Below are 12,808 nucleotides of genomic sequence, written 5' to 3'. Positions count from 1 at the left end.
GGAGGGCGGCCGAGGCCGGTGAGGGAGTAGGGTTGCCCGGGGCTTGAGGAGCCGTCGCCGGGAGTTGCTGCTGCTGTTGTTGCTGCTGCTGCCCGGACGTGCCGGCCTCCTCCTCATCCGCTGTCTCGCGCTCCTCCCTTTTGCGCGCGCTGCCCCGCCGCCGCCCCATTGGCCGGGTCCTGTCAGCTGATCCTGTGTTATTTCCTGTGTGTGTGTGTGAGGGGAGAATGGAGAGAGAAGCCTCGGCACCACCACCGCGGAGCCGCCCCCGGCTCGACGCGGATCCTCGCCGCCGCCGCCCCGCCTCTCGCCGCCCGACTCGCCTGCCTCCCTCCCACGGCACACCAGGCAACGTCCCGCGGCACACTAGTGTGCCGCGGAACACCGGTTGGGAAACACTGCTCTATAAGACTCACTTTTTTCCTCCTAAAAAGTAAAGGGAAATGTGTGTGCGTCTTATGGAGCGAATGCAGGCTGCGCAGCTATCCCAGAAGCCAGAACAGCAAGAGGGATTGCTGCTTTCGCTGTGCAGCGATCCCTCTTGTTGTTCCGGCTTCTGAGATTCAGAATATTTTTTTTCTTGTTTTCCTCCTCCAAAAACTAGGTGCGTCTTGTGGTCTGGTGCGTCTTATAGAGCGAAAAATACGGTAATTTAGTAGGGAGGATCCTGCTATCTCTGTTCCTGCCTGGCAGGTCTAGAATTAAATCATACAACTACTTCTCTTCCTCAGGCCATTGTTGATGTGATGGTAAACTTGCAATTCACACTGGTGGAGACACTCTGGAAGACTTTTTGGAGGTACAATTTGAACCAGCCCAGTGAAGCCACCCCCATCGATATGTGAGTCTTTGTTTTTTGGCATTTATATAAAAATGAACTACATGCTGTGGGGTGCTTTGCAAATTTATGACGCAGAGGCTGTCATTTCTGGTGACAGTGACTTCTGTTGAAAAGTACATGGGATTGGCTTTTTGCTAAGTGCATCAGACTACTGAGGACTAAGGACAGGCTACTGTCTCCATGATCCAGGTCTGGGTGCATTTCTCAACTGTTTGAGCAACAAAATCACTTCCATGTTTCCCCTGCTATATAACACTTCAGTGCTGTAATGTCTTTTCTCATCCCTTTAAGAAGGATATCACACTTACCACGGGTAGCCAGCCTGAGGCACAGACGCCACTAGGCAGCAAGGGCTTGCAGCTTATAGTCAGCCCAGCACTCAGTGGAGAGTTAGGCATATATGCCTATGGGAGTAGAACAACAGTAAAAAAAACTCCCACCAGTTTTGATTTAATCTAGGCATTCGCAGACTTTGCTGAATTGACATTCCATTCCTGTATCAGCTTCTCCTCAAGTTCCCTGCATCTTCCTCTGCCACCAGTACTCAGATTATTTTCCCCAGCATCTCTTGAGTATAGTCTGTAGGCTCCTTTAATACAGAATCTGCTTCTGTATCAAAATGAATGGAGCAGTTCACTGCCCTGCAGGCCTGTTGATTCAGGCTGACAGAGGACTTGGCTGGCATGGCCACATTAGGATATAAAGGCTAAATGTAGGGGTTGTAAATGGGACAGGCGGAAAATGAATCGGATAGGGGGAAGAATAACAACTTGTTAATGAACTTCTTATAACAGAGGAAATATGAACCTTTGCAGGGGAACCAAAATAGGAAGTTGTTTTACCAACATAACTGCCTAGCATCTTATCTCCACCTTTGCCCCGCAGGCCCTTAAACATCTAGTATCCAAAATCTATTTGCTGTTCCTAGGGAAGGGCTGCTGGCATAGCTGATGGGTCTTGATAATCTGAGTTGTGCCTTGTGATGGTGCTGTTTAACCAGGTGTCTGTGTTTCATATTTAGACAAGACGAAGCAGAGAAGCGTCTCCCAAAGAGCTGCTTGGTGACACTGTCCAAGTACGAGCCTGTCCTCAAATGGACGAAGGACTGTGACAACTTGCTGTACCAGGGGCTGGTTGAGGTCCTGATTCCAGAAGTGCTCCGGCCCATTCCGAGTAAGCTCATCCTGCCCAGCTCATATCCGAGGCCTGCAACAGGCTGTCCCAAGCCTAGGGCCACAGCCAATACCAATGCTGAAATCAGGATGCTTCAGCTGCTGGTGGGGCTCTGCCAGCTGCTCCTGCCTTGTTCCTTAGTGGGCTGGGTGATCAGCCTCGTGCAGGTTTGGGTAGGAAGCCTCTTTGGCCTGAGGTGGAGGCATTTAAGCCACCCCCTCAGTGCCATGTTGCCCTTGGACTTATTCTCTACTACTCCCATGAACAAAGGACTGTCAACCATCTTGAAACCGGCCATGCTAATGTTACATCCTTCCCCAGGTGCCTTGACGCAAGCAATCCGAAATTTTGCAAAAAGTTTGGAGAGCTGGCTGACAAATGCCATGATGAATATTCCAGAAGAGATGGTCCGCGTTAAGGTGAGCCGGATGTGGGAAGTTGTGGGGTGCCGTTGGTCTTGGCTTCCCATTTTTCTGAGACTAGGAGGTCTTAAGGCGGTGCTCTCTGGAGCCTTCAGTTTGCGCTGCGGCAGATCAGTATACAACTACCAAGTCACATTTGGTGAGGTTTTCTGCCTCTGCACCAGTGACCAGAACTTGATGCCACAGTTGGCTCTTTTCAGCAGTTGGAGCCACTCCTCCCCCACCCCACTTCCTATTGGGGGTGGCAGCAGAACAAACTCCTAGCTCCTCAGTTTGGGGCTGGTGGGAAATATGTGTTACTGTGTTTTGTCTCTCAGGTTGCAGCAGCAAGTGCCTTTGCCCAGACGCTGCGGCGTTACACCTCCCTGAACCACCTTGCCCAGGCTGCCCGGGCTGTTTTACAGAACACTGCCCAAATCAATCAGATGCTGAGTGATCTCAACAGGGTGGATTTTACTAATGTCCAGGTAACAACCTCCACACTTCTGCCACTGTTTCCTTCCTCTCCCATCTTGAATCCAGGAGCTGAAAATGATCTTCCTATTGACTGGTCTCATTTAACCCCAAGGGCTTATTTGGCATTTGGAGTGGTCAAAATAAGAGTTGTGTCAGACACAGGCCTTACAGCTTATTTGCTAGGCCCATCTGCTTCAACATAGGACTTTCTCATAGTGGCACATGTGCACTGGGAGCTCACAGGTAGGACACAAAAAGAAGGACCCTTCCTATGGATTGTTCCCAGAATTTGGTCCTTGGAAGATAGTTGATTTTTGTTTGATGGCTAATGGCTGTTGATGGACCTGTTCTTATTGAATATGTTTAAAAGCCTTCTAGATGTTGCACATACGCATGAATGCAGTGCTGATGCCCCTTTTTCTTTGTGCTGCTTCATCCTTACCCCACTTCTTTGCTTCAGATTCTCTCCCCTGCCCCCCACTTAGCAGCACATTTGTATTCATATAACTGGAGTAGGAATAGGGGTACTTGTGCTTCAGATGCTGCTAAACTACAATGCCCAGCATCCCTGACCATTGGTCGTGCTAGCTGGCACTGATGGGAATTGGAGTCCAACAATTCCCTGAACTAGCCATTACTGCAACTTGGCCCTAGTGACCACCACATCCTGTGACTATGAGTTCCAGAAGATAATTATTACTTGTGAAAAAGTATGCTGATTAATTCTAGCAATGAACGTATCTTTTTAGTTGGGTGCCCAGTGATGACTTAGCGGGACAGTGAAATTATCTGGGTAAAACTGTGATGATTTTAGGTGGGCACAAGCAAGCCAGCTCCCTTGCTGCAAACTGCTCCCCCTCCTCCTCCAATGGCAGATTCTTTGGGCAGTCTGGACTCTGGGCCGTCTGGATCTCCTTTTCACCCCATCCATTACGAGGGATTTGCCTTCATAGCCATTGACTGCATTTTGTTGGCGTTTGAGACTCCACGGTACCCGATTTCCCTGGCCACTTTGATTCTACAGTTCATTTAAGTAGCTTCAGAGTGGGTCATTGGCTTACCCAATGGGAGAAGAGAAACCCCACTGGAGACACCTTTCTTCCTCCTCTTGCTGCTCCGCAGGAGCAGGCCTCATGGGTATGTCGGTGCGAGAATCGTGTGGTGGAGCGCCTTGAGCAGGACTTTAAGATGACTCTGCAGCAGCAGAACTCTCTGGAACAGTGGGCCGTGTGGCTGGATGGCGTGGTCAGCCAGGTCCTGAAGCCCTACCATGGCAGCCCCAGCTTCCCCAAAGCCGCCAAACTCTTCCTCCTCAAGTGGTCCTTCTACAGGTAAGTAGAAGGTGAGAAGCAGAGTGTTGGGCTTGGTTCTGGGCTCACACCCAGCTCAGCCATAGACTTTCCCCCTGCTGTTTAGCCATGCCTGTGAAACAGGGTGGTTTATGTGCCTTGTGATGCTGCCTGTAGATGCAGATTTAGGGCCGTGCAACCGGTTCTCCTGCACTGGGTGCTGAGCAGAGGGGGGTGCTGCAGGGCGTTGCAATTATGGTGTAGTGCGCACACAGAATGGAAGACGGGGGGGGGGGGTTTGGCCTCACACAGGTCACTGCAAAGTCCTTCCCTGCTGCCTGCATGGTAATTGCAGCATTGGGTTCCTTCTTTCTCCAGCTCTATGGTGATTCGGGATCTGACCCTGCGGAGCGCAGCCAGTTTTGGCTCCTTCCATCTCATCCGTCTCCTCTATGACGAGTACATGTACTACCTGATAGAGCACCGTGTGGCCCAGGCCAAGGGAGAGACTCCCATTGCTGTCATGGGAGAGGTAGGTGTTATGGGCTTTGGACTTGAGGTTGGAAAATCTTGCTTAAAGAGCTAGAACCATTCTGATTGACATGCCCTTGGCTGGGATGTCAGAATCAAGAATCTCTCCCTCCTGTTAACACCAGGGAGCTTTTGGACATATGAAGCTGCCTTATATTTATTTGTCAAATCATTGATCCATCTTGGTCGATAATGCCTCTCTGGTAGTAATTTTTATGAATCTCTAGTCTCCTCTTCCAACCCAATTTTAAGATTCTGCTAACTGGGCAGGTCAGGGATTAAATCTTGGACCTTTTGTATGTGCTCTAGTGCTGAGCTACAGAAATGCTGAATCTGTGCCTCTGTTTGTATGCAGAGCCCAACGGGTTTAGTTTAAGACTGTGGTCTTAAAAGTTCCACACACTAGCATGATACACTTTCGCTTGCCCAGTGCTTACCAGTGAGTGTGGAGGCATGCCTAACCCAAGACTTGCCATCCATGTTCCATTAGCTGGTAGATGCTTGTGTGGAGGTCAAGAAATCAGCGAAATGCAAACAAGAAGTACTGCCCCACCACCACCTCCAATTTTTAGGCCACGGAGAGTTCATTGCCATGTTCTGGAGAGGGGGGTGGGTCTCTCGACTGTTTCTCCCCCTATCCCAGATCTCTGCCTGAGAAAAAGAGCAGGGTCCACCAGCATAGAAGGGCTGCGTGAGGTAGCATTAGGCTACAGGCAGGGTAGCCTATAATGTGGGAAGATCCTGATGTATGTTTTCTTTGTTTCTTTTTAAGTTTGCAAACCTGACGAGCTCCTTGAACCCCTTGGATCCGGATAAAGGTATCGCCCAGCCCCTCGGGAGGCCAAATGCTTAGGCTTTGTCAGTGGTAGATGTTAGAGGATTTGGGGCCATTACTCTCCCTCCCACTTACAATGTGTGAGGCGGTAGTGCTCTTCCCATTTGTCTAGTATGAAAGAGAAACTGAAGGAGGGAGGTTACCTGAGGCTATTCACTAAATTCAAGAGCTAAGCCAGCATTGGAGCCCAGATTTTTCAGCTCTGAAGCATGTCGGCTGCCTAGACCATAAAGGTAAAGGGACCCCTGACCGTTAAGTCTAGTCGTGGACAACTCTGGGGTTGTGGCGCTCATCTCAGTTTACTGGCCGAGGGAGCCGGTGTTTGTCCGCTGACAGCTTCCGGGTCATGTGGCCAGCATGACTAAGCCGCTTCTGGCAAACCAGAGCAGCGCATGGAAACAGCACTTACCTTTCTGCCAGAGCGGTACCTATTTATCTACTTGCACTTTGACGTGCTATTAACCACCCTTCGGGGGGGGGGGTCACACCTATTTAAAATACAAGATTAAAAAGAGTTTAAAACAAATTACATAGAGAGAGAAAGAGACAAGTTTGTTCACTGCATTGTCCTTTGGTTTGCTTGTGGCTGCCCTCTTTTTCTGGAGAATCTTACAGTACTGGACAGGTCTTTCTGCTCTCCTGGATGCAAGACTAGAACACAGAATGAAATCAAGGGCTCATTAGCTGGCTTCAAGCTCAGTGAAGCTATGAATTCAAAATGACCTTGGTCCCATTTCATTCTCTTTACTTCAAATTTTTCCCCACCTGTAAGATGGGAATGATAGCAATTCCCTGTTTGTGGTTATAAGTGAAGAATTCCTAGATATAAAGCAGGGACATGCAGCTCTTGACCTATTTTTTTAAAAAACGCTCTCTGTAAGTCCTCGGTTCAGACCTGGCAAGAACATTCTTCTAGGTGAGGAAGAAGAGGCAAAAGGAGAAAAGTGGGTGGCAGAAGATGCAGCTTCATCCACTTTTGGTGCTGGCCTCAGCAGCATGTGCTCGACAAATTAGCCCTGAGGGAAGGTGATCCTCAAACAAACAAAACGTGTAAGAGAGAGAGGGAGAAAGGAAGGAAGGAAGGGGATGCTCAGTCGGGAAGGGACTGGTTGTGTTACAAGCTGTCCCTGGAGCTGTGGAGGGTGTATTTACATCATCACCTGTTCATTTAATGCCAGTTGCTAGCAAAATACCAGTTCCTGGGAATCACTGGTAGAGAGTGTGTTGCTGTGCTAAAGTCCCGTTTGCAGTCTTCCCACAGGCAGTACAATACTCTCCCCTGTCCCCAAGTTCTCTGGCCTGAGGAAGAAGACTTGGGCAAAGGAAGGAGTCAGTGGTAGCAACAAACACTTTAATATAAGTATTTAAGACCTTTTACATTTGCTGGATAAGACTGAAGGTCTAATCCAGCATTATATCGTAAATGGAGCCTTCCAGGTGCCTCTCAGAAACTCTTATAAAAGGCAAGTAGGTGATGGGCCTTAACTGTTTGTAGGTGATATTTATATTAATATTTCACCTCTGAGCGTGGAGGCTCTATTTAGATGTCATGGCTAATAGCTGGATTTTACTTAGGCTTCCAAGTTGATAGCTGATGACTGTCTAGTTCCCTGCTGTTCTTTGTCAGCTGGACTTGAGGGGGTACCCAGGCTGTGGTTTGGAAAAGACATCTCCGAGGATTGAGGGGACAAAATAGGCTGGTTCTTGCATTGTATCACTCCTCAGGTTCTTTCAACCAGGCTGCAAGTCTCAGGATTGCTGTAACCATCTCTCTTTCTAAATCAGATGAGGAAGAGGAAGAGGAAGACGAGAGCGATGAAGAAATGCCCCAAGAATTATCTCTCAGCTCCAACGAGTCCAGCAGCTTAACAGCAGAGTCTATGGAGCCACCTTCGAAGCTGGCACGGACAGACTCCCGGGGCATCTTTGTACAAGCGCTGCCCTCCAGTTAAAAAGCAGCGCAGGAGGGACTGACTGCCAAGTGGCCGGCAGGAGGCCAGGATGCACCTTGCGCTGCGTTGCGCTGCCCTGCGATAAAGATGAGCTGTTCCCTATCTCCAAGTGGTATGCAACGCGCTTTCATTTCACACCTCTCCGTCTCACCTGTAGCCCAGTGTAGCCCAAGCAAGCCCCCAGTTAGGAGCAGTCACCCCAACAGCCTTCCCAGCCCCTAGCAGCACCGAAGGGGCTGGTTTGGGCGACTTGGGCTGGTTTCTGCCTCATTCCAGCTGCTGCTCTGATAACCTGGGTTCCCTGGAAGTTGGCTTAGCCCTTCTGCCCCATGCCCCTCATCCATGGCTGCTTTCCACTGTCAGTTGGAGGGGGTGCTTGCCCAGGCACAAGTCCCAGCCCCCACGATCTCCGCTCCCAGAGCAGTGAGTGCTATTCAGTTATTAAACTGGGGTAGGTTCACCTGGGGTCTAGCCATTACTGCCTTTTGGCAAGGACTAGGCCACGCACAGTATCTAGCAAGCCTAAGTTTCTTTATATGGGTAGCCAGATGAGTCACAGAGATGGCTGCCTGGGAAGTGGCACTCCAGCTGCTTCCTCGGATCAGGCTGAATGTCACTAGATGATGGGGAACTTTTCCTGTGTCAGCCTGGGAGTTTTTGTTGTTCCTGGGCATCTGCCTTAGTTTTGTACTTCTGGAGGCTGTTGGGCTCATGGTTTGAGCATCAAGGAACTTGAGGAGTGGTCAGTGCTTGGGTTTAGAACTCCCAGCAACAAGAATTGTGCCTGTTTTGGAGTGAGGTGCTGTGCTGTATTCATCCCATAGCTTCAACATGGATCCTAGGTTACTCTTTCCTGTGCTCTATGACAGTGGCTAAATGCAACAATGGGTTTTCTCAAGTGTGGTGTGTGCTACTGGACGTTGGACTGCCTCAAGCTAATGGATATGTGAGATGATACTTTGAAGAGGGCAGCATGTACCTGTACTGCCACAATGGTATCCAAGCTCCCATTTGCCATGGACATGTTCCTAATGACCACATGCATGTGTGGGCATGCACCACATGCTGTACTCTCTTTGTAGCCCAGTCAGACCTTAACTGCCAGCAGACTCCTTGCAGCAGACAGGGTCTCATTAGAATAGGAGCTGCAACGCTGCAGTATTACGGTCTACAGTGGGTGGCCCTGGCTCTATGCCTGACAATTTCTGGTTTTTAATAGAACTAATTCTCATTTTTCCAGCTGCTTAGAAGTTGTCCAGGGCTTATTGCTCTGAGCAACTCCTTCCATCCAACCCATTGCTTAGCTTGATTTCTGCCCTACCCCCCCTTTTCATTCTCAAAAAGCATGTCTGAATTTACAGATAATTCTTTCATAACATGCAATTGAATTCTCGCTGCAAAACTCATAGGATTCTACCACTTCTGTACTCCTGCTGCTACATTTGGGTGCAGAGAAGGCATGAAGCAGCTGTGTTCACAGATGCTATACTGTTCCTGATTAGCTTTATTGTATGCAGTTTTAAGCTGATTGGTGCTGCTGCTGGTGACTGGCCAGAAATTTGTCTCTCTGGGCAGATTTGATTATCCGTTGTGACAAGTCAGGAAGCCCTTGTTAACCCAAAGTCAGGCTAAGTGATCCCTTTAAATCAGGGATGGGGAATGTGGCCTTTGAGATGTTGGACTCTGAACCCCCACCATCTCTGACCTCTGGCTATGCTATCTGGGGCTGATGGAAGTTCAGCAGCATCTGGAGAGCCAAAGGTTCTCCCATCCCTGCTTTAGTGTCTTGAGTAGGAATGGGATGCAATACTAGTAGGATCTTTGAGTCAGTGTCCTTTGCACTGGACTCCTGGTACAGCTGTGACAAAATGGTGTCGCATTTCAGCCACGCCAGATAATTAGCTGCACTAATTATAAAACTCTTCAGTGCTGGGCTTCTCAGCATGCAAAATGGTGGCATAAACAGTACCGCCTTCTGCCAGACACGGCTAACTCACCTGTCTGTGTTAAGCATCTGACCATTATGCAAGGCTAGCTTTTCAGTGCGATCAACAGTGGCAGACAAATACTTAGCTTTTGCAGGTGTGGAGGGTGGTGTGGGGGTGAGGCAGACCTTCCATTAACCAAGTAACGGGGTCTGGATACATTGATTCCACTTATGGTTTTATTACGGCTGTCACAATGCATAGGATAGGGTTAGTCAGTCCTCTTGTGAGCGCTTGGAGGCCAAAGCCTGCTTGATACACTGCAGTCAGGTGGGATTCAGTGTAGGAGCTACTACAACCAATGGAACTGTGGTACAGAGTATGCTTTTATCTAAGCCTATATCCACGCTAACAGCTCACCATCAGCCACCATTGCAGCATAATTAGGCTACAAAATTTGGATGGTAATCATGTGGATGCAACCTACTTGATTACACTGGTTCTGTGATAGGAAAGGTCAAAGGGAAAGCAAACTGAAGTACTTGGGAGAGTAGAGATCACTGCAGAACTATCTCCAATTAGCACTGTAAATGCTAGCATCTTCCTGCCCTTAAAAGCCGTAGTTGGAAGAGTTCCTAGGCTCAGAGCTTACAACAGTGGGTTTGTCCTTACCCATTACAGCTGCTTGTAACAAGGCATGAAGACTGTGTCCAGGAAAGGTGTAGCCGCTGTTCGTTATCTTTGTGTGTTGACCTACCCAGGTCTGGAAGGTGGGATTCAACAAACATTTTGCTTGTATGAAAACCATTTGCTCATTGCTAGCTTTCAGCATAGACTTGTTCAGGCACTAGCATCACCCACTCCAGGAATCCAAATCATAGTGGTTGATACTGCACTCTGTTTCCTATAAAACACCTCTAACTAGGGTAGAAAAAGGAAAAAGGGATGTGCACCAAAGCAAGTGGTTGAGGAGGAAACTCTCAGGACCATCCTTGTAGTCCCTCAGCTCCTTGAAACCTTTCTCCTTACCAATAGATACTTCATGTAAATGTTTTAACCCTCGTTGTCATATAAAGGTGCTCATAAAGGGTGGCATAGGAATTTAATGAATTAATAATAATAGTTGGTAGTCCAGTAAGACTGAGATTTGAGGCTTTCAGGCCACTGAAAGCTTTATGCCCCGGCACCAGGGAGGTGGGGGTGGAGAGCAGGCGGGGGCGGGGCTGGTGCACATCCCAGGAGCGGGGTGCGGGCAGAGTCACGATGGCACCCCACCGAGATTGCGCTGCCAGGGGCGGTGCGCTTCCCCCGCCCTCCACTTCCTCCACCAGTGCTTTCCGGTTCTTTTCTTTTCTGGTTTGTCCAAATTCTCCATGTAAAAGAAATTGATTTACTGAAGCTGCCTGCCTCACAGCAGGAACCAGAGAATCCCATTGTTCTAGCCACTACCATTGTATCCCCAACCTCAGCCAAATAGGCTGGTGGCTGCTCTTAGCTGCACCCAACTATATTAAGCTGCTGTAATTACCTCGAGCACAGCACCTCCGTATCATCCCCATCATGTAAATGTGCCAGCTTGCTTAGCGGTACATGGGTTTTACAAGTACTGGGATTATAAGCAGGCTTTCTGGTCCTTCTAGCGAGATATCCCCTCTGCAGTTGTTGCAGCAGAGCAAGTGCATAGTGTGCTAAATAGGAACTTACCCCCTCTGTAGTCCCAATTAAAGTGCAATCAGTCAGTCTAGTCTAGAGAAGGGCTACTTAAGAGAGTTGCCCAGCTTGGGGGCCAGCAAATTTCTCCTTGAAGTGACTGACTAGAGGAAAAACACAGGTGCCAAAACTTTTGCTTTGCTCCTGTAGCAGAATGCTACCTTGAAGGGAGATATTTGCACAAAGCACCTCTTCATTATTTTGAACTACAGCAAGTAGGATGCAGGTGATAGAGGCATATTTCTTTCCTTACTGCAGGCTTCCTAGCCATTTCCCACTTTGCAGAAATAAGCATTTGCCCTGTCAGAGAAGCACCTTATTTATCATACCTGCCTCTTCTGCTGCTTTTACTAACAATTCACAGCAAAGCAGTGTGTTCAAATGTTTCTGGTTATGCATGCTGATTAACTTCACTGTCAGGCATGTGAACATACCCACACACCTGACAAAGCAAGATACACCCATCAGAGATTAAAGGTTCGTACTCCCATCAGGCATATAAACCAGTGATCTGAAAGGGACAGGCTGTAAATCAAGGTTCCAAGTAATGAGACTCATCTGTTCCAGCATTCCCCTAGTTCCTGCTCTCTGAAATGTATGCAGATTGGCTTTTAGCTTTAGAAAAGTCCTAACTTTGATATGGAAAATGGATCATGTTGTTTGCAAAAACCTTGCTTCTGTAAGCTAGCTATTCCCCTCTTTGAACTGTGCAGAATGCTGGATCTACCAATCACGCAGGACTCAACAACATGAATGAGCTTACCTTTTTATTCAGTTGCTGCCTTACACAAAGCCAACACCCATTCCCTCTGAACCAAGATTCTCTCTGTCCACCAAGATGATTAGCTGCAGAGCAGCTAAGGAGAGTTATCAATCAGCAGGTTCAACTCAGTCTGGATGCTCCAGACTGCAGAAATACTTGCTAGATGAGAACATTGCATTCAGTTTTTAAAAGAAACCAGTCCTCTGTTCCCTCTGTGCTAGTAACTAAGCAAACAGGTTTGGTTACTTCCTACTCTAAAGAAAGTAATCACTCTTCTGGTTTGTAACTGAATATTAGATATTCTAGTTTTAAACAGAAAAAAATATCTGTGCTTTTATATGTAATTACTAATTCTTGTTCTAAAAACCACCTAAATATTGTGAGATTGGTGAAGATAAATTACTTGATATTTTTGGGTTTTTCAACCATCATGGCCTTATTTGTTCAATTTTCCAGTGTTTTAAACCTGTGATATAGATGTTTATTGCAAATCTACATATTGTATAAAATATATATTTTGTGTCAATCTTTTGTGCAGCAGCAGCTTTAGCTGCACTATAGACTTCAAGTGGAGTTTGAAGAGCTTTGTAGGTGTCCTGGGTCCATGAGATGGGCAGTGCCTGTGGTCAGATGATGTACGTGTGTGTAGTCTGGAGTGAAAAAGCTGTTTTCTACCTTTTGTAGTTCTTTCTTAAGAAATAAATTCAGCCGTGTTCTTTGCCTAGGATGCTGCTTGCTTACTCTTACCAAAATAAAATTTTACCTTCACTTTTAGTCCAGCTATACTAAACTAAGAGGAGGACAACCTTGACTTAACATCCTCTGCACAAACCTCGACTTGGCTAATAGGTAGGACACCCATTGCATATAAGCAGTAAACATTAATTTTTATAGTTTACAGCCACTGCAAA

The 12,808-nt window shown here is 47.7% G+C and overlaps 1 protein-coding gene across 3 annotated transcripts in view; it reads left to right on the top strand.

Moving 5' to 3' along the window:
- Nucleotides 1-12,622, top strand: part of RFX1 (regulatory factor X1) — a 43,954-nt gene extending 31,332 nt beyond the window's left edge. For all 3 annotated transcript variants that reach the window (XM_082205391.1, XM_082205389.1, XM_082205390.1), the window contains 8 exons: nucleotides 732-841; nucleotides 1,863-2,014; nucleotides 2,336-2,433; nucleotides 2,754-2,903; nucleotides 4,015-4,223; nucleotides 4,560-4,713; nucleotides 5,485-5,530; nucleotides 7,333-12,622. In XM_082205391.1, the coding sequence (XP_082061517.1) occupies nucleotides 732-841; nucleotides 1,863-2,014; nucleotides 2,336-2,433; nucleotides 2,754-2,903; nucleotides 4,015-4,223; nucleotides 4,560-4,713; nucleotides 5,485-5,530; nucleotides 7,333-7,499 (1,086 nt within the window). In that variant the 3' untranslated portion in view covers nucleotides 7,500-12,622. The remainder of the gene's footprint in view (nucleotides 1-731; nucleotides 842-1,862; nucleotides 2,015-2,335; nucleotides 2,434-2,753; nucleotides 2,904-4,014; nucleotides 4,224-4,559; nucleotides 4,714-5,484; nucleotides 5,531-7,332) is intronic.
- The last annotated feature ends 186 nt before the right edge of the window (nucleotides 12,623-12,808 follow it).

This window comes from Podarcis vaucheri (genome assembly GCF_965113315.1).
Source record: "Podarcis vaucheri genome assembly, chromosome: 17".
Lineage (NCBI taxonomy): Eukaryota > Metazoa > Chordata > Lepidosauria > Squamata > Lacertidae > Podarcis > Podarcis vaucheri.
This window is presented reverse-complemented; position numbering and strand designations above follow the sequence as displayed.